General features: G+C 43.1%; 1 protein-coding gene across 2 annotated transcripts in view; it reads right to left on the bottom strand.

The window, feature by feature from the left end:
- Positions 1-18,399, bottom strand: part of gpr158a (G protein-coupled receptor 158a) — a 68,531-nt gene extending 50,132 nt beyond the window's left edge. For both annotated transcript variants that reach the window (XM_076290776.1, XM_076290775.1), the window contains exons 1-2: positions 17,534-18,399; positions 2,874-2,979 (exon numbers count right to left, since the gene is read on the bottom strand). In XM_076290776.1, coding sequence (XP_076146891.1) covers positions 2,874-2,979; positions 17,534-18,399 — 972 coding nt within the window. The remainder of the gene's footprint in view (positions 1-2,873; positions 2,980-17,533) is intronic.
- Positions 18,400-21,120: the final 2,721 nt, after the last annotated feature.

Here is a 21,120-nt window from a genome sequence, read left to right on the forward strand (position 1 = left end):
CAAATATAAAATGAATTTTATATATAGCCTAGATATCTGTTTTTATTAGATGATCAGATGATTTACAGTTATTTGTAACATGTCATGTTTCATGTTTTTGTAATGTTTCATACAGTGATGCAGGTCTACTGCAGTGAATAGGCTAAATACAACTTTGATCATTTTTATAGCCTACTACTGTATAGTTAACTTTGGCCTTGGTGCCCTGACATGTGGCCTTTGTGCCCCCCACCAAATATGCCCAACTGAAGGCCAAGTGGCCTTGCCCCCAGAATGGTGAAATTCCAAGCCTGTGAGGCATATAGCCCTAGGCTTCACGTGGATTGGGAGACAGACTGCCCAAAGCCACAGTGCGTGGTCTGCAGTGAGATGCTATCTAACCATTCTAATGTGGTTCTCCACACTTTTTTTTTTTTTAGCGTGAGAGCTCATAGACCAGTTGCACATTTTGATTTTGTTATCATGTAGGGCGGCTAATTAAACACGATGCCTGGAATGCGTCAATAGAATGTGTTACTTTTTTATGTGTTGGATGGAAGGGGGTACGCGAGCCGAGTCAGGATGTAGAAGGTGGTCCGCGGGGAAAAACGTTTGGGAACCGCTGTTCTACGCCGAAATAGACCGTTTTTCTTTAAAATACGCTTCAGAGTCTTCAAGCACATAACCACATTGTGTCTCACCGCCAAAGCCATGTTAAAGTAAAACTTAATCAAGTTGAGATTATCCATGATGTGCGAACCAACGGACCTGTGTGTCTCCTACGCCAGACTGGGAATACAGAGCCCTGCAATAGCCCACTCCAAACTATTGCGAGGGAACGCAAAAGTATTGCGAGGGAACGCAAAAACTATTGTGAGGGAACGCAAAAGTGAGGTCTAAAAATATTGCCCACCCTGTCCCCAGGGGGGCTCCGTAGAGTCCTTCACTAGCTGCCGCGATAGACAAAAAAAGAAAAAAAAGAAAACTACACTATGTCTGGGGTAGAGATGCGCGGTTCGCGGTTACAGCCGCGGACTCCGCGGTTAAACCGCGGATCGGGCGGATGACGTGAATAAATATAATATTTTAAATAAATTCGGGCGGGTGGCGGTTGAACCAATCAAATGAAAAAAATATAAAATATAAAGTGTTTACCTACATCCGAAAAAAACGAGTACACTTTGAAATAGTCAAATTTCCATCAAGCAGTTTGGCCTAGTTGCTTCTATGCATGCTGCTTTGTTTATCTATCAGAGACGGTGTTGCGGAATTGGTGTATTCCGATGTTTCACTGAGCAACCCCTCTCACACACGCACGCACACACACACACACACACACACACACACACACACACTAAAGGTAACAAAGTTTAAATTAAGTAGCCTATCATAGCCTACCAGCATGTTTTCCTCTCCAGTGTGCAATAAGAAGGTAGAATAGGCTACAGTGCAAGTTGACCGATGATTCATCTCCCATGTCGGGTCTCGTTGCCGAGCCTTGGTAGGCCACTAAGCAAATCTGCAACCTATGAGCCCAGCTGCCAGTATTGGAGGAGGCCTAAACATCTTGTAGATGAGACTGACTGGGATATTTTGTTTCAATATTATATATAAAACACATAGTCATTGGAGCCTACCATTCAGGGAATAGGCATTTAAAAGAGAGACAGATTATGGAGTGATATGACTCAGAACTGACATGGGCAATGGCAGTGCGAGATGTTCAGAACGTAAGAGCTAAAACTTCTACAAGCTCAGTAACATCCACAGCGGAAAAAAGAAGGTAAGAGAAATAGTCGGAAAACTTTGATGTGTAAGGCAAGCAAGCAAGTTTGGCGGTTGTTACTAAAAATGTGAACATGCACGTTGCACTGCTGTGCGGTCGACTTTCGGAATGAATAGAGTCGGCGTTTCTTTAATATTGAGGCGCCATAGTTTGTCCGATCGGCCTGCTGGTATAAAATGAATTGCGCTGTCTGTCTGAAAAAGACACGCTCTCTTCCCATGCAGTCAAAATGAATGGGAGTCTTCTTCAGAACAGGCTTGTCATAGTGTCACCCTGACATGACAGTGCGTAAAGTAGCCTATAATGTGAATGACTTGTTATTTTATTAAGGATTTGTTTCTTTTTGCAAAAAATAATGTAGGGCTACAATAGGCATTAATTAGTAGGCTAAATAGCAGCATGTTGAAATTATGTGCCAAATTGCGTTTTTTATTACAATGATAAAATTGTAGGCTACAGGCCGATGTGCGTTTTATTTGGAGACTGTTTTGCGAGACAGAGACTGAGTTTGCTGCTGATATTCTGGGGATAGGCTACAACATAGCCAATGTAGGACTTTAACCTTTTAATATATTTGCTGCATTGGATCAGTCTTTCTAGAATAGGCAAGAGCTTTCTAGCCTCACGTCAGCAGCACCGCATCACCCATATACATTAAAAGAACCAGCGGATGCCGGGCGGGTGCGGTTTTGAAAATTGGTCAAAAAACGTTGGTGCGGATGGATGATAAGTTTTGCTATGCGGTTACGGTTGAAATAATAGCCTATCCGCGCATCTCTAATCTAGGGTTCTTGGAATACACACTGTCTATGATCTTTTTTAGTGTACTTTATCTACTTTATCAGTTCATATGAACTATTTACAAATTTACTCTTCAGAGAGGAGAATCGCTGGGAATAAAAATGTGGGGAAAGTTGAGGGGGAGCTGGTCATTCATTTCACAGTACACAGCCTAATTAAGTCTCAGCCTGGACATGCAACTACTCAGTTCTCCAAGGTGTTGCAACAAGGAAGAAACAGCTCTCTAGTTTCCATTCAACTGCACTCGACGCTGATGTCTGGGGTCTCCCTGTGCCAAAGCTGTAGGCCGAGGGGCCTGAGCACTCACCTCCATGCTGGTCTGGTTGCATCTGTGGGTTCCTGCGAACCAGCCTTCGCTGGAGCACTGGTTGATGTCCACTCCCTGCAGGTTGACATCCACTCTCACCACACCCCTGCAAGGAAAACAGCAGGTCAGAAATGCTATCAATAGCTGCTTTCAGACGTAGGTGTAAGTCCACAGGTTCTGCGGATATCAAGCGGTTGGGCCGTATATCTGAACAACATATCCCGACATTTGGAACTCCAAACATAGCTCTTACACTACTCCCCTCCTAGTATTTCGAACGGACTTTATGTAAATGACCTCATGTCTGAACGAAGCGAAGATTTAAAACAGAGATTCTGTTCATGTGCGTGTTCAACCACGTTCAACCTGTTCAACCATGAGTCGGTGTCGTTCACACATAATGTCCGCATGTAAGCATCATATCTGAATCCCCCGAAGGGTCGGACATCCGTTTGACAAAGATCTGCATATAGTGCGTGCAGAGAGCACACAAAACAAAAGCACACTAATAAGGAGGCAAGTACCGCAAAGAATCCTCACTTGGCTACTTGGCTAGTTTGATGTATGACTTATTCAGACATGGGTGGACGGGTGAGCCAGTATTACTTTAATGAGCAACCATGACTGACTTTTCACAATAGGACAATAGCACCATGCCACTCATTGATTGGCTGGGTCCACCGCCCCCACCCTTCCTCACCATGAGAGTGAGGCCAATTAAATCACCTCTGATGTTTACCACCAACCATCAGCACCCTCTGGTGCCCTCCCCAACAAAAAAAGTCACACACACACACAAGCACGCACGCACACACACACACACACACAAACACAAACGCACACACAAATACATACACGCATGCACGTGTGCACACACAAACACCAAACACATACACACACACACACACAAACTCACGCACGCACACACACACACACACACACACACATATATTATGCACATACATTAGCATATGTACAGCTACTTATGTTCATTATTAATGGTGCTGGACCCCCCAGCTGAGAGTGATAGTTATGGGGCCTTTAATGCTCCCGACACCAATGGCAGCCACAACCAGCAAGTTTCAATTCACCACGTACCCATAATGAAAATCCTCTTCACACCTCTAACAATGAGCTGCACTGATCTCCCATTTCTTCTCTCATTAATAGATGGAGATGAGGGGTGTGTGTGTGCGTGTGTGTGTATGTGTGCCTGTGCATGTGCGTGTGTGTGTGAGAGTGTGTGTGTATGTGGCACCATGTAACACCATCATGCCTTTTGTCCATGAAAAACACAAATGTGTTAGCGTTGTATCATTACACAAAACATTAAAAGAGAACATTCTTCTGTGCACAGAAGCAAAAATGATTAAAGGGACACCAGGCAACGTTTTCGTGTTAATTAATCATCTTCTTAAGTCGGTATATGGTTAAATGACTCATTACAGGGCAAATGAAGACTCTCTCGCCCGCCCCTACTGCATGTAGGAAGAATATCCCGCTTGCAAGTTTAGTGTTTCCTACCCGCGACCTTCAGTCTCACAAAGTCTCAGACATCGCAAGAAGCAGAATCAGTTTACATCCTGCATCCCCAGCACAGAGGCAGGCTAACGAAACCCGGCTAGCGATTGTTGCAAATAGGGTTGCAAAATTCTGGGAATTTTCAAAGTTGGAAACTTTCCATGGGAATTAATGGGAATATATGGGAATTAACAGGAATAAACGGGAATTAATGGGAATAAACTGGGAATTTTTAATATGGCAAGTTAGTCTATAACAGGGAACTTAAATGTAGTGGACAAAACCCCATCTTGCAGTCTAATATTAGTTAAAACAACCTGATTTAATACAATTTCAGTCGAATTTCTACCCTGCACATATGTCAATCATATGCACACAGCAATCGGCATAGGCTGCTAGACATAAAGGAAACCTATGGTGCGTTCATATGCATGGGGAAAAAATGTTCCAACCAATCGGATTTTGTTGTTGAGTGGTGTGGTGTATCTTGGGCAGTTCAGTATTGCTAGTTTAGCACGCTAGTAAACCATAGGCAAAGAATGGGATTCCCGCTAGCATGCTAGCTAGCTTTGTATGCTAAGCTAAGCGAAAATACCAACATACAATTCATATTGCTTATTACAAAACAAAATGTTAATGTTTGTATGAATTACCCAAAATTCCCAGTTAATTCCCGTAAATTCCCATTAATTCCCATAATTTCCTTTAATTCCATGAAAGTTTCCAATTTGGAATATTTCCAAAATTCCCCAACTTAACTTCCCATGGTAAGTTTCCGGAAAGTTTCCGGAAATTTACCGGAAATTTTCCGCCCTTTTGCAACCCTAGTTGCAAACGTGTGTATAATGGCACAGCCGGCGAAGAAGCAGCGAAAACCCTTGACGGAAGATGCAAAAAAAAGGAAAAGAGCTTCAGACTGAGCGAGGGCTCGCACACATATGGACACGTACAGACGCTAAGGGGAGCTTAGTAGAGAAAAAGCACTCAAGCTTGCCTGGTGTCCCTTTAATTTATGTTTGTAGACTGCCCATGTAACGGATGTCAATACTATGAAATGGCCAACATTTACTTGTATGGCAAGAAAAGCAAAACATGCAGCATTATGACCTTTCACTTCCACTTAAAAGGTTAGTCATATAAGGAAAAGTATGTACCGGTACAATATGTTCTGCATGAACTTTTAGACTTTTGAAACAACACTGAAGTCTATGAAAGTAGCTTTTGCTTTCATGGACAGTATACTATATATATTATCAGTATAAAACAAATGTGTTGTCCCTATTTGGACACAGAGATGTGTTAAAACAATGCAAGTTGTGTTTTTTTCAACACATTCATTTTAAGAGTGTATGTCAAGGACCTTTCATGCTCACCATACCTTCAGGAATATGGACATAATTTAAACTGTACTTTATCAAAACACTGTCTATTAAAGTTCAAATGTGGCATGATTTCTATCTATCTATTATTTCTATCTAAAAAGTCCTTTTCCTTTTTGCTATACACTTTGCATGGCTTGTGTGTATGTGCACCCCATGTGAGTTAGCTTGCTTCCTCAGAGGTAGGTGTGAGAAGTGAGATTCAATTCTAAAAAAAACAATGGACTCTCTGAACCTGTGACCACACTCACGTCACAGTCGACTGAGAATGTGCTGCATTTCTTTCTTCCCCACATGAGTGAGTATTGCTGACTTACAGCACTGATTCAGACTACGTACTTTCCAATGTCTGATTTCAAAGGCTGTTTTGCACACTAACTCAAATGCAATGTCACACACACCACGAGTTTCCCTTTTCATACACAGGCTTGCGTGCCCAACAACCTTCATCATTGTCATATCCGCCTTGAGAATGAAACCTTTACGTAGATAGAACACAATCGTAAGCACTTTTAGTACTTCTCTACATAGACACCCAGAATATTTCACAAGGGCCCCTGTTTCAAAACTTCAGTCATATTCTACCATTTTCCTCGGCTCAACAGAGGGTGGCAGTGAGAGGGTTAAAGGTGGGATCTGCTGGAACATGCCTCGCTGTCTACCCGGCAGGGTTATTTTTAGCTGGCTCTTGCAGGTGTTTGCACCTGGTTTCAGCGCACCTGCTGTTGACAGCCTCCGCTGGTCGTATGTGGCAGGGCAGCGCAGCAGCAGGGGTGCTGGCAGGAACAGGGAGGGCCGTGTAATCAACGTCTCGCAGTCACAGCCGAGAGATGCTGCTGTTAATGCTTCTGAATGAGAGGTTCTTTTTCAGGAGAGCTACTGTGGCTATACAGTTCTGTAGTCTGAGTGGATGCAGACCGCAATTGCATGTTACTAAATCTGTCATAGTCATTTTTATTTTAAATGGAGTAGAATTATTGCCTTACATTAGCTTGCTGTTTGTTGAGATCTTATTGTCATGAATTGTATTATTTCATGATCACCAAATGTTTCCTTTCTTTTACAGTAATGTTGTGGTCAGTTGTCTCCATTCAATTGATTCAGATTCAGTTCTGGGCACTGCAAATTATTGTTGGAGGGCGCTGAAGAGTGCTGTTAACGTGATGAAGTGAATGCTTCATAACCTCCATGTTATATGGAAAGGCACAAGTATACTTCCATTGTACATCTGCCCCTCAATGTCTAAACTTCTTGTGTGTGGGAATGCAGAGGCAAATGTATGTGCTCTTTATGTGTGTGTGTGTGTGTGTGTGTGTGTGTGTGGTTTTGATTACCCTGAGGCCCTCACTCTCCTGTCCTGTCAGCACTATGGAACTGTTCAGCCTCAGCGCCATGATGACTGTGTCTACATACACACACACACACACACACACACACACACACACACACGCACAAACACACATATTCTCTCGTTCCTTGTTCCTCATTCTCTCTCATCAATCTCTTGCTCTGACTCACACATTGCTACCTTTCCACAGAGGCTTGTTATGGTCTCACACAAAACCGTACAACATACTCGCTGATCAGCACAATACCGAGAATCACACAATGAAAACTAGAAATTTCTAGGAATAACAGCCTCCACTATCAACATATCTATATCTGGGAGCACTCATCTATCTTTCTCTCTGTTTAGAGTCTCTTTTCTCTCTCTCTCTCTCTCTCTCTTTCCCTTTTGCATGGTAACTCCCTTTGTTTTTTTCCATCCCCAGAGCTGAAAGAGGACATATGGCAGAGAAAATGAAACCATGGAGGACTAGCTGGAACTGTGTGTACCTCCTAGTCAGATGAAGAAAGGGAACTGGTGGGAGAGGAGAGGTGACAGGGAGAGAAAAGAGAGAGAGAGAGAGAGAGAGGGGGGGGAGTGTGAGAGAGAGAGAGAGAGAGAGAGGGAGTGAGAAGAGGAATGTGGGAGGGTGAGGCGAGGACTGTGGTCTCCCGTGACGAGCCAAGGCAACAAGCCTGTCATAGCCTGGCCTTTAGGCTGCGCAATGTCACATCTGAGGAGCAGGAGGCGGGAGGCAGCACACTGCCATACTGAAGGAGGGTTCTTTCCAGGTCTGTCTCTCTCTCTCTCACACACACAGACACACACACACACACTTTTCACATATACTTCCTTGCTAACACCTCATAATTTATTTTTTTGTGATCAACTGTTTATTGAGTTATATAAATGGGGTGGGGTGGGGGGGGGGGGGCAATACGGTTACATCAAATAATAAAATGATACATGATATATAAAAGCATACACCTAATCGTGTTAAAAAGAAGAGATTAAAAATGCAAAATGATAAAACAAATATTTACAGAGAAAGAGAAAAAAAGAGCACTCAACAGCAACATGTATTTTATACAATGAAGCAACTCATCACACAAGAGGTATGAGATCTTTGACCCTGCATATTAATGCCTCCCATTTATGTAGGGTGGATACCTTGGCCTTGTTTACGCGAGCCGTATGATATTCTAAATTGACAATATAATCTACATGACTTAGCCAAAAACGTTTAAATGGTATACAAGGGTTGATCCATAATTGTAAAACAACTTTTTTAGATGCTGTGAAACCTGCCATTAGCATTTTCTTTTGGATTATAGAATATTCAAGGTCCGAATCATCATTTAAAAGGCAAATGTGTGGTGTTCTGGGGATATTAAGATCCAGTAGCTTTGACAATTTCCTCCACTACAAACATCCATATCTCTGCAATTGTGGGACATTCCCAAAACATATGTAAAAATGTGCCAGGTAAGACATTACAAATGTTGCAAGTTGAGCTAAGAACCCGTTTCATTTGAAATCTTCTGTGTGGAGTTGCATATGCTCTATGTATAGTTTTGTAGTAGATCAGATGGTGAGCCACATTTTTGGAACACTGAGATAAATTGAGCCAAATTGTCTCCCAGTCTAGGTCCTGATTGAATGAAGAGTTCCCTATCCCAAAGTCTCTCTATGGATAGACATTTGGCAGAGTTATCTAATAAGGCAGTGTAGATAAAAGAGACTCTGCCTCAAGCAGTTAGAAGGTTTAACCCATTCTAACATTGGATAGGGTTTGGTGGTCGGTCCCACGGTACCCCATATGCTCTGAGTGCAGAACATAGCTGAAGAAAGACAAAATATGACGAAGCAGGTAAGTTGAATGAGTTTTGGAGATTCTGATATGAACGTAGGCCATTATCATCATATAAATCATTGAATACATTTATGCCTCGGAAGTACCACAATGGATTTTGAAATGGTTTGCCACCTGTCAAGAATTTAAAGTTGTGCCAGAGAGGTGTCTGTGCGCTGGTGGAGAGTTGAATATTCATGCATTTCCCTGCCTGTTTCCAAATATTCAAAGAATGCGTAATTATACAACCCAACCTTAACTTCTGGTTGGTTCGACCAAGCCCAGTAAAAAGCAAATCCTGTAATCTATGAGGCTTCACCAAAGCATCTTCAATAGATCTCCAAGGTACTTTTGACTCTGGGTCAATCCAAACATGTAAAGCTCTGATTTGAAATGCCCAATGATAGAACTGGAAGTTTGGTAGGGCAAGGCCCCCAAGTAGTTTAGGACGCTGTAATGTAGTTAGCTTTATTCTTGGGCGTTTACCACTCCAAAGAAATTGAGAGATCGCAGAGTGAATGTCCTTGTAATAATTGGGAGGAGGAGATAAAGGATCACAAAAAATAAAAAGTTTACTCGGGGAAGTATGTTCATTTTGACTATTCACTCTTCCTTGCAGACATTGGTAACTTATTCCATCTGTGAATATCAGACTGGACAGTTTTCATGACCTTGACAAAGTTTTCCTTCACAATTTGTGTGATTGTTGGGCGAATTTGAATGCCTAAATAAGTGAAAGAATCCTTGATAGGGATGTATGGGAACTCCTCATAATTTATTGTCTGCTCTCTCTCTCTTTCCACATTTCCCTTTGCTTATACCATTTGTCTCTCTCACCTCATTTATTCTCTATATAGAACATCCTGTCTCCATTCCCCTCGCCCTTCTTCGCATCATTATCAGTTGGACTCTGAGCTCTCTCTCTCTTTTTCCTCTCTTTCTCTCTCTCCACTTCCTTTACTGTCTCTCTCACTCTGTCTGCCTACCCCTATGGTGTAGTGAAGCCAGTCTCTCAGCAGGTACTATCGAGGGTTCCCACTCATCTTAATTGAAGAACTGGCCCCCACCGGTCATTGCTAATTGCATACAGCATTGTGGCCAGTTTCTGACCCTATCTAGGGTAGCTCATTCATTATCACCGCTACGCGTGTTGTCATTGAATATATGCATTGATATGCATTTAAATACTCTGAATGGTGAAGTCTGTTTGATATTGATACTAGCAAGAGTAAATGGCACCAAGGCAGAACAAGACAGATGGAAGGTTGGAGCTCTCTGGGGTAGTGGGAGGTGATTTGTCTGGTCAGGCACAGCTCAGGACAGCCATGGAGCAGAATGACCAGTGCTCCGAGTATCCTGTGGGCACGGTAAGAGTAGACAGGAACAGATGCTCCGGTAAGCTCCCACAGGGCCAAGCCACTACATCACATGGTCCGCCCCTGTGCTACCCCTTAACTCTGCTGGTCAAATCTCCATTAGCGCCAGGCTGTGAGAGGGCTGCATTGTAAACGGTGCAGTTTAACATCTTGACAAACTCCTGCAAAAACGTTTCTCTCCACTTCATTCATCTCCATTACAGTACAACACAAAAGAACACTCAAGCACAGACATCAGATTATATCTCATATCTACTGTATCAACTATGATGCATTCACTTGTTTATGAGTAGTACACTTAGACGTAGACGTGTGACACAAAGTCAATGCGACACTTGAAAGCATTCCTAGAATGATTCTGAAGGAACATTTATGGTTGCAAATGTTTTCGATTCTTCAATGGTCCTAAAAACTAACCTGATAAGGGGCCATAAGTTCTGATAGAGTTCAGATATTCTAGATAGGAGACCAAACTAGGGTTATTAGGATGGACAATCATGAGGGACACTTGCATACCATAACAAAAGACCCATTGAAGAAAACTTGGAATTAAAAGCTTCAAGGATACATTGGCAAAAAATCAAACATGTGTGTGTGCCCTTTTGTTTTAAAAATGTTCAGTTCTTCCAACTGTCCAACGTCCATACAGACTCACATGGCACATGGACACACTGCTGTACTCAAATGAAGTGTCCTTTCCTTGAGAGCACTGCAGACGTCTAAACTGAGATCATGTCTGAGTCATGTCCATAAAGCCTCCGTTGCTCTGCTGCGATCCAGAGCCGAGTGTGCATCAAAGCAACATCAAGGGCAGCGGTCTACCGTGAAATACCAAGTCTGATTAGATGAACAGAGCACGTGACTGTAACACTGATGACAACACCCGTGTTGCTGGCGCCAGTGATAACGACGATTGTAATATTAATGCCGATCAAAGACCATCTGCTCCTCGGATGGCGATCCTGTGCCTGAGATTTTAATCCAGTAATGTCTTTAGGTTTATCGGAGTGTAATCTCATTTTTCATCAGCACCGGAAAAATGTGGGCAGACACAGAGAGAGAGAGAGACGTGGGCAAACAAGCGTGCTTACAAACGGAGACTGTACACATGAAATGCACTCTGGCCTCTGTGTCAAAACAGTGATGCAGGATCACATGTACTTAAAGGCATAATGTCACTTCTGCATGATACATCAATATCTTACCATGGCAAAATCTGACTGTGACTGTGAATGACCCTGTTTATTATTTTGTTTTTATCAGGTTTGTATAGCATCACACATTCTCTGTCTTTTCTTTATTTCCTGCTGCTTTTCATAAAAACACCTTGGGAAGAAGAGCTACTTTTTTTCTACAACTGACTGTTTCCTGTCATCAAATCATATAACAATGGGACAAAATCATTGTGATAAACTGTCTAGCTACCGTTTAACTGTCATTCATCAGCTCCGGAAAACTGTCGTTCAAATATGGCACGATGACAAGTTTAACCAAAAGCCATCATATGTGTAAAGACAGCATCTGTCACTGATACTGAAAGATACAATTTTACCAAGTTCACCTTGGAACTTCACACAATGTTTATATCCAGAGTGACCTGAAAATACCTTGTCATGAAGAGTCATGAAAAGAAATGACAGCCCCAACTGATAAAACATAAAAAGAAAAACTTCAATCTGATCTGATTCTTAGCCATCCAGTGTAGAGGTGTGTGTTGGGGACGGGGGGTGATGAGGAGATGAGGAGTGAATCAGGGTTGGGGTTTGGTAAAGGGAATGGACGCTCAGCGGGTGAGGGGTCTATGCCAGCCAATGGCATCAGAGCTCGCCATGACATTAAAGTCACTGTTGGCGGCCTGTCTGCTTTGATGACCTGTGACAGAACTCGATGAAACGACCCCGAGTGTGCCAAGGCAGAGGCGGCGGCATCCCGCCACAGGCTAGAGTCACATTAGCCTCTGCCTGTCTTGTCAGACAAGCGCATTTCCATCACATTTCCTCCTGCATTCTCTGCCTCCTTCTTTTACTTCCTTTCTGTTCCTTTCGATTCTGTCTCCTTTTTATCCATTCTCTCTGTCGCGCTCACTTTCTTTCTCCTTGAAATAGCAGCCCAGATTTGGCATGGCGGTCCATAATGAGATGTAACACATCAGTGGCCCATGTTCATGTTCTCATGAAAAGGGACTGTTAAGGACAAAACCGCAAATAGAGAAATGCTGAGTGGTGTTTGAAAGATGGACATGATTAGCTCCAGTCATTGGTCAATGGACAGTCTTGTATCAAAAATGGCAATGGTATCTCTCTCTCTCGCTCAAATTCAAATGAGCTTCACTGGAATAACAAAAGAGCACTTTGCACTTTCAAAACATTTCTAATTATGCAAAGAGATTGCATATTGTATAAAGAAAATCTCTCTTTCTCTTTTCCCATCTCTCTCTATCTGTCTCCATGAACCCTTCATTTTACATATGAAATCGGGTGGTGTTCACTGTCTACTGCAGGGGTGGGCAAACTTTTTGGCTCAAGGGCCACATTGGGTTTTGAAAATTGGCCGGCGGGCCGCACAACAACCCCCCCCCCCCCCTACGACACATGCATAAAAAAACAAATTTTTTATAGCCTATAATTTAGTATGAAAAGTATTTGTTTTAAAATATTAATTGCTTAAAAATACTGCTAATTTTATGCTGTTTAACAAATGTATAAATTGTGCACTGTCGCTTTAAGACAGTCGCTTTAATTCACGTTTATTTCTCAATGATCTTCTGCCTGCTCCGCTATGGCTAGTGCTGTACCTACCATAGACATAATATACTATAGACGCTGCATCGACCGCTACTCCTTACTAGCGCTGACGAGACGTGGAGCCGCCATCTTGGACCGGTCATCCACTCCACTCAGTGTAATCTGTTTGGCCGGTGCAATGAGCTGTCAGCGCACTTAATTAATCATATCTCACTGAATAGCGAACAGATTTTCACGCGTTTTTTTTTGCTGCAAAGGTCATACATGTAGCTATGAAACAGGCCACATTGTTCGAAAATACAAAATACAACCAATAGTACGGTAATGTTAAATCTTACTTGTGAAAAGTAAATCTCCCGAGTATGGTCCGCCGATTTGAGCAGGAACATGCTGCACAGTGCTGTCATCTTGTGTTTTCTGCTGCAACGCAACGAGGAGTATGACAGGTCCAAGATGGCGGCCGCATTTCTTGTTTCCAGCAGCCAATGCTGCGTCTATGTATATTATGTCTATGGTACCTACGGCTGGGCCCTTTCACCGTTTTTAAATGGTCAGTAGTGGGAACTACTGTTGCCTTCATGATTTCCCTTTAAAAGTTTCTTATAAGGAGATATCAATTATCAACAATGACAACCCAGCTGGAACCTGCGGCTCTCTCCCTCTCGTGAGTGCAGACGCGTTCTCAATTAAATGGATCGCATAATGTTCATGTTAGATCTGCTGCAAAGGAGATAACTAAGAGTTTACTTAGTTTAACATGATGTTATCTCTATTTAACATGATGTTTTAACATTGACATTGTAAACGTTATCTAAGGAGAGTGAAAAGCAGTTTGCAGTAAAGCTAACGAACGTCGCCTCTATCGCAGGAAAAAAATAGCGAGCAGCCTGATAACTAAATGAAATGCTCGGCGGGCCGGATGAAAGTGCTTGGAGGGCCGGATCCGGCCCGCGGGCCGCAGTTTGCCCACCCCTGGTCTACTGGGTCAGAATGTAGTGGCCACAGAACAGCCCCAGTCAAGCTGGAGATGGGACAGCAAATTTCCTCTCGTAGACACAGCACAGGGAGATGACACATCTATCTTTCACCGTCTCACCCAGAAAGGCTGGGCCTATTATACATAAAGTATAAAACATTTAATATTGGAGCTTCACTGAAGATATGCACAAAGGCATGAAATCAAATCAAGTTTTCCAAGCAATCGGGCACTTGGTATAGCCTGGATACCAGACTCTCTGACTCCGCAGAGAGTCTGGCCCAAATCCATTGGCAAACGTTTATTTCCTGGTTGGTGGACGCTTGTCTGAAGTTTGAAATCACTAATGTTTGGTATGTTAACCACGGGAGACACAACGATAGGCTTGCAATTTAAACGTAATCGCTCTCAGGAACGCCCTCTGTTCGCTGGTTGTTTCGGAGACAAGTTGCCCGAAGTAAGCAAAGTGAACGAGAGCTATTCCAGACGGAGTACTATAGGGAAATGTAAATGAGCGGAAGTACGTAGACAGGCGGACTCAGGCTACACTTGGTAGGCTATGTACGGCACATTGCACATAATAATAACACAAGATATGACACTACAGGATAAGATGTGACGTACATTTAATCTTATCGCAGCTGCTGTAATGCGTTTACATGTTCTGTTTGCCGGTTTGAATTAGTTTAGTCTAAAGTTAAGGGGGGGCATACAAATGGACTGTGCTTTTGAGAAACAGGGCCTAGCAAGAGGACCATAGACTTGTGAAGGTAACAGTCAACAAGATCCATCCCTACTGGCCTCTGAAGGTATGATACCTCTAGTGTGGTCTGATGGGACTACCCAGCCTCCATCTCACTGAGCTCTTCCCAGTAATGAGCGTCAGAGCGAACACCCTCTTGTGTGCGCACTTGCGCCTCCCTGCTCGTCTACGAGAACAAACCTCCATGGCCAGGGATTCTGTTTTAATTGGCCGATTTTTCTAGACGATTTTTCTCCCTTAGGACAGGACTAAGAGCTGGATGCTGAAGGGGAGGCGTGTGTGAGATGAACAGTGAGCTCTCTGGCCTGTGTAATAAGCAGACGGCAGGAGCACCAGCTACCCCAGAATCCAACAGGCCAAGGGTTCTCACATTCATATTATACTGCTTTATGTCATACACAATATAGTACATTTAAATACCTACTCATACATATACAAACACAGAGAGCACATTCTAATTTTAGAAGATAAGCCTAAATTTGATCATACAAAACATTCAAAGAAATGAGCATACAGTTTATCCTGTAAATACAGACATACTGCTAACCAACTATAAATGGAAAACGTTTATGGATTACAGTAACATGTGCGCAAAGCCAAGCAGATCTTAAGTTCAAACATCTAGAAAATGATACACAGATTAAGCACATTAAACTTAGAAAATGACTGCACCACTACAAAGTTTACTGATACTTAGGCAATTTAACTGCTGATTAACATTATACAGAAAATGGCCATTTATACAACAACCCATTCAGAGCCAAGAATGTTGGCAAGGGACACAACACAACAGTCCAATTATGTGTGAGTCAGCTTCAAGATGGTACATGGCAAACAGTAGTAACCAGGCCAATAAACACCAGCAATTCCCACCAAGAGAGTCAGGTCAATAACCCTCAGGATTTTCCATGCTCCAACAATGATTCAATTCCTTTCCACCTCTCTCTCTCTCTCTCTCTCTCTCTCTCTCTCTCTCTCTCTCTCTTTTTCTTTATTTAGTGACAGATACACAAAATGTCCACTGACTGAATCTTGTGAGACCTTTTGCTCCCCTAATCATATGAGAGCATGTGTTCCCCTCTCTAGCCCCATTTGAACTACAACACAATAGCCCTGCAGGTAGCCTACTGTATGTATGTTCCAGGTGCCTGTGAGATGGATGAGTTGGCACTGGATACAGCTAACACACAGGTGGACTTAACTAGCCAGTTGAGACGTCACACTTGGAAAGGAGCCTATCCATCTTGAGGGGGGTGGGGTCTGCATCGGTATTGCCAGGCTGGAATGAAGATGGCCTCAGGCAGCTGTATGTCTTTCATTATTTATTCATTATTTGTATTGACTGCTAGTTTATCTAGGATGGAGCTGGAGACGCACTGCTGGAGGGCAGCATATTAGCGAATGTCTTTTTTTGTTTTGTCCTGTTTTTTTTCTTTACAAATTCAGCTTTGTGTTTGTGGTTGTCTTGGTATGTGTGTGTGTGTATGTGTGTTTACATCCAAAAACCAGTTGGGGGAAAAAAATCAAACAAGAATTCAAACCGCCCCAGACAAAGCATGAGACAGGTTTAGAGGTGAAGCACAGGCTGACAACAAACACCCTGACAAAGATCATGCTCATGTGTGCAAGAATTACTATACCAAAAACCTGAACTGTCACATTTATGTATTTAATATGGTTATGGTTATGGTTAGTTACGGTTACGCTTTTGTCCAAAGCAACATACAAATACAAAACAATAATAGCACACCAAGTGCATACTTAGATTATCTAAAGTTGCCCTTGCAACATCTGAAACATGTCTACGATCACTGAGAAGAGAGGAAAACATTATCCAAGATCTAGTTAGCCCTAGCAGACCTTGCAGAGATAAATATGCTTAATAAGGCATTGAAGGCATTAATATGGCATTTGCCTTGGATGGAAATGGTTCTTGGTTTGGCAAAAAACATCACTGTTGACACATGACATAACAGACCTGTATGATAGGCTTGTAACAAATTGCAGGGCTGTTTTGATGATACCTCTGCACACCAATGCATGGCAGATTTTTACAGAATTAACCATCGCTAATCCTAGTCAAGTTTTGTAATAGGAGGCAGCAATATTACTATCGTATAGGCTACTGTAAATCTAGTTACAGATAAATAAAATAATTACATTTGGACATTTAGCAAAAGCTATAAAGCCCTGTTTTCAGCAGAATCTATCAATGAATCGATCAATTGCAATCGTTCACTCAGTTCAGCCTGAGTTGGACTTCTTACAGACATGCCTAGACTACCATTCACGCAGTGATGGAGTGAACAAGTTCAAAAAATTAATCAGCGGGGGCTTCTCGCGCTGCAATGGAACAGCGCGGTAAGTTATTTTTAGAAGCAGCATCCCCTCTCCAGCTGTGACGAGCTGAACTTGCGCAAGCTGACGGCGGGTAAACATCAGGTATGGTGTGGGGGAAATCACTATTTTACACGAGCAACACGGCACAACTTATCTGTTATGGCTCTGTCGCAAGTACGCGACTGGTCTTAAACGTACAGACAATGGGCTATACAACTTAAGCCTCTGGTGAAAGCACACTCAAATATGACAGGCAGTGAATGAAGCAGGTAAAGATGTTCAGCGAAGTCAACAATGGGTAACCAGTGGAGTGTGGATCATCAGGCCATCGAAGGCAAACAATTAGCTCGGCATCAATAGCTTTAGGTCACACAGCGCTTACCTGAAGTCGAGGGCCGAGTTTTCCTTGAACCCATAGAACCCTGTGGATAGGGTCAGGAGCCATCGCGGAATAAAATTACCATTCTGGCACTCTAGGTAGGGCGCCGACCATTTAATATGAGATCTGTCAGAAACAAAACTCTCGCCCCTGCGAACAGAGGCGTCCAACGACTCAATATCTTGAGTCAGAATCCGTTTGTGGAAGTGGCTCTTCTTCTTGGCTTTAACACCATGAAACCATTGGGTTTCAGGCGTTTTATTCCTCACGAGATGCTCTGCGGAGCCTGAGAGATCCTTGAGGACTATTTCACCGTCCTCCCTCGTCGCCTGCAGGAAGACTGCGGGCCCAGGGACCGTGGAGTCGGTATTGAACGTAACCACGGCTCGGTGAATCTTTGAGTCCCCCTCCAGAACGCTCCTTATCAAAGCATAATACCACTCTGTGTCTTGACCGAGACTTTGCTCTCGCGACCTGTTGGTCTGTAAGACCATGTTCAAGAAGTTGGTTGCATGCATCACCGTGTCCAAAACTGTGTGCATGGACTCGTGCGTGGACCTGGTGGAGTGGGCACCAAGCTCATACCTATGTGAGCAGTTCACAAGCTTTAAGGTGGAGGAGTCCCCTGTGTGCAGAAACGCGTTGACCACCCGCGGTAAAGGTTCATCTGTTTTCTGGTCAATCAGAGGGCGCTCCGTGACAGCTTTGAACGGGTGAGCCTTACGGAGATGCGCTCGCTGGTTGTTGCTGTAGATAGTCTGCCTCGCTCGGATGTCTCTTTCTCGATCCGCGTTCCACTCCCCATGCCTATAATTTGATCCAATGACAAATCCTACTTGCAAGAGTAATGACAGGCGAAGTATAGCCATAGCCACCCTTAAGACTTATGTCCACTGATATTGTGCTACTCGGTTTAGGCTCACCAGATGAGCGAGGATGCACGCAAGGGAGCCAGTCGTTTCTCAATCAACAACACATTGTCACCTGTAGATGTTGAAGCTTTTCATCAGCCCGCCCGTGAATCTTAAATTCAAGGCTGTCTGAAATCCCAGGAGTGCAGTCTTTCCTGTTTTCTTTTCTTATAACGGCTGTTGCATGTACCTTGTTTGAGTACGGTGCACTGTTATGTCAGATCCTATTTGATAGGCAAACCAATCCGTTCTGAGGAAGAAGGCGACCTGATGGTTCTTGGTATTCTTTCACGGCGATGTGCGACAGACAACAGACAAAATTAGAAAGGGGAAGGGGGGTGAAAATCTCAATTATCCGAATCAGAGCGGAGTCAGAGCTTCACACTTGGGGGTGACAAAACACACTCCGCCCTCTTCTGTCCATAACAAGCGGCGGTTAGGCGCAAGAACGTCAGAGACCATTTGCTTTCCAATCTCGTCTCCTTCATTATCTTATAGGGTTCTTAAAGGACCCTTGATCCGCGTATGGTCGCTGCTCCTGTCACTCATCGCAACAGAGGCGGGTTAGGTGGAGTCGCGAGAGAGCTGTCCAGTTCTGACGGCAAAGCCTGCAGAAAAACACCCACGGAGACACACACATACGCACGGAATCCTGCTTTCTGGCGATAAAACAGAGAAAGAGGGGGAAACCCAGTGATTTATGATGATGATTTATGATTCAGCCGACGTTTCAGCGTCATTTCTATTTAACTATTCAGATTATGTTTTATTACCTACACAATCAGTAATGGATTAGGAGGAAATATAATTATACTATTTAGAAATGGTAAATCACTGAAAAGATAAGAGGCCACATGGAAGTAGCCAACCATTCGCAAGGATGATGACACATGCCTTTAAACAGCGTGGCGCTCATTCTATTATAAAAGAATTTAGATAGCAATGCTATTTTTGTGTCTATATAGCCTACTACAGCCTTCAGGCGACAGAAAAGTTCATATTTCGTAAGTGATCATGGCATAAGGCGTTTATAGTGCACGAACATGTATTCTGTCTGATCTTTTACATGAGACGCCCGCACTCATCGCATCGTTTTCCGCACACGCCTAACTGCAAGACTGGCACAATATGAACTACATATTTCTCCCACATAAGGAACTGGCGTGGGCTGACACGCCGTGTACGAGCAATTGAAAACCCCCAAAAACGCAGTAAACACGAACAAAACGGAGCGATTAGAGAAATAGGACGCGTGGTAGGGCTCAGCGCAGATCGAGCCCATTGAAAGTTGTGAATCATGGTGCAATGACTCATCCCATCATGACGGCTTAATCAATTGGTTTCCATATGTAAGCAATGCAACAATAAGCACATCTGATTCAATTTCTCCCCAAATGTTGCATTTATGAAGGAATGTTTGAAATAAGGGGTCCTGGTACATTTTTAAATTGAGCTCAATCAATATTAATAAACATTTATTAAAATTGCATAGCGACAACATTACTTTGTTTTGAATTGTTGCATAAAGAGCTGTGGGACTGTTTTTCTTTCTCTTTTTTATGAATTTGAACATAAGCTCCACGCTACAATCAGCGCATTGTACTTAACAAAATGTCCTCAACCCACAAGTGGAGTGATAAAATTAAATGTGGAGCTAAGCTAAGATGGAATTTATGTTCAACCGATACAACCGGCTGCTGGTCTCAAAATGAACTAAAACATTTGGATTTATCTGTGACATTCCATAGTCATAAGTAATGAATTTGTTAAGAGGAAACAAATCATGTTATCCATAAGATCACAATTGCAGTTGAAGTGCAAGTGCAAGCTCCCTCCGATGTTTTCCTGTGCCTGGTGTATGCTTGGGGTCAGCTCATAGGGAATGGACTGTGATCACAGTCTCCATCTCATAAACCTCATAAATAAAGAGCGATGAGGCCTGCAGGAAACCATTTAATGTTGCCTATTATCCCTCTGTTTCACGAAACATTACCTAAAGAAGTGCAATATCCAAGCACTTGCTTTATGCAACAGAACAAATACATGCACAGAGAACACAAATATGCTCAGAATCAGTGTTTAGGAATCAGGAGACATTTTGAGCAAAGCAGTTTAACTGTGTTTACCATGTAAACATGCCACCAGAAATGGCCTCCCTGGCATGAAAATGAAGGTTTATATGTCACAAATCACAACTGAGGTTGAGGTAGGACCAAAAAGTACAACAAAATGGCAGCTTCCATTATTTACTTACAACACGCAAAACAACTCAGAGGAGCAAAGCGATCTACAGTACATGAACCTCAGGCATGAACTGGCTGAATAGTTTTCTTTATCTTTTTTTCTCTTTCACTCTCTCTCTCTCTTTCTCTACCTCTCTCTCTCTTTCTCTCTCTCTCTCTCTCTCTCTCTCACACACATACACAAAGAGAACCACACTCATATTTATGCATGGTTCCACAAATACTTACACACAGTCACACACACAGTATTAAGCATGGAGTCACAGCTTGTGGGCACGACTCCTCGGCTTCGCGGTAGAGGCCAGGGGAAGACAGGCATGACGGGGGTGACAGGTCGGCTGGCCGATCACTCACAGGCAGCTGTGATGGGCCCAAGTAAGCCCACCACTCTCAAGGCACTTCCCATCAACCAGAGGCCCTCTACTCTAGTCAGGAG

This window comes from Alosa pseudoharengus, unplaced genomic scaffold (assembly GCF_046254945.1).
Source record: "Alosa pseudoharengus isolate Yale_2024_CS ecotype anadromous, Long Island Sound unplaced genomic scaffold, YU_APseudo_1.1 YU_APseudo_1.1_scf_18, whole genome shotgun sequence".
Lineage (NCBI taxonomy): Eukaryota > Metazoa > Chordata > Actinopteri > Clupeiformes > Clupeidae > Alosa > Alosa pseudoharengus.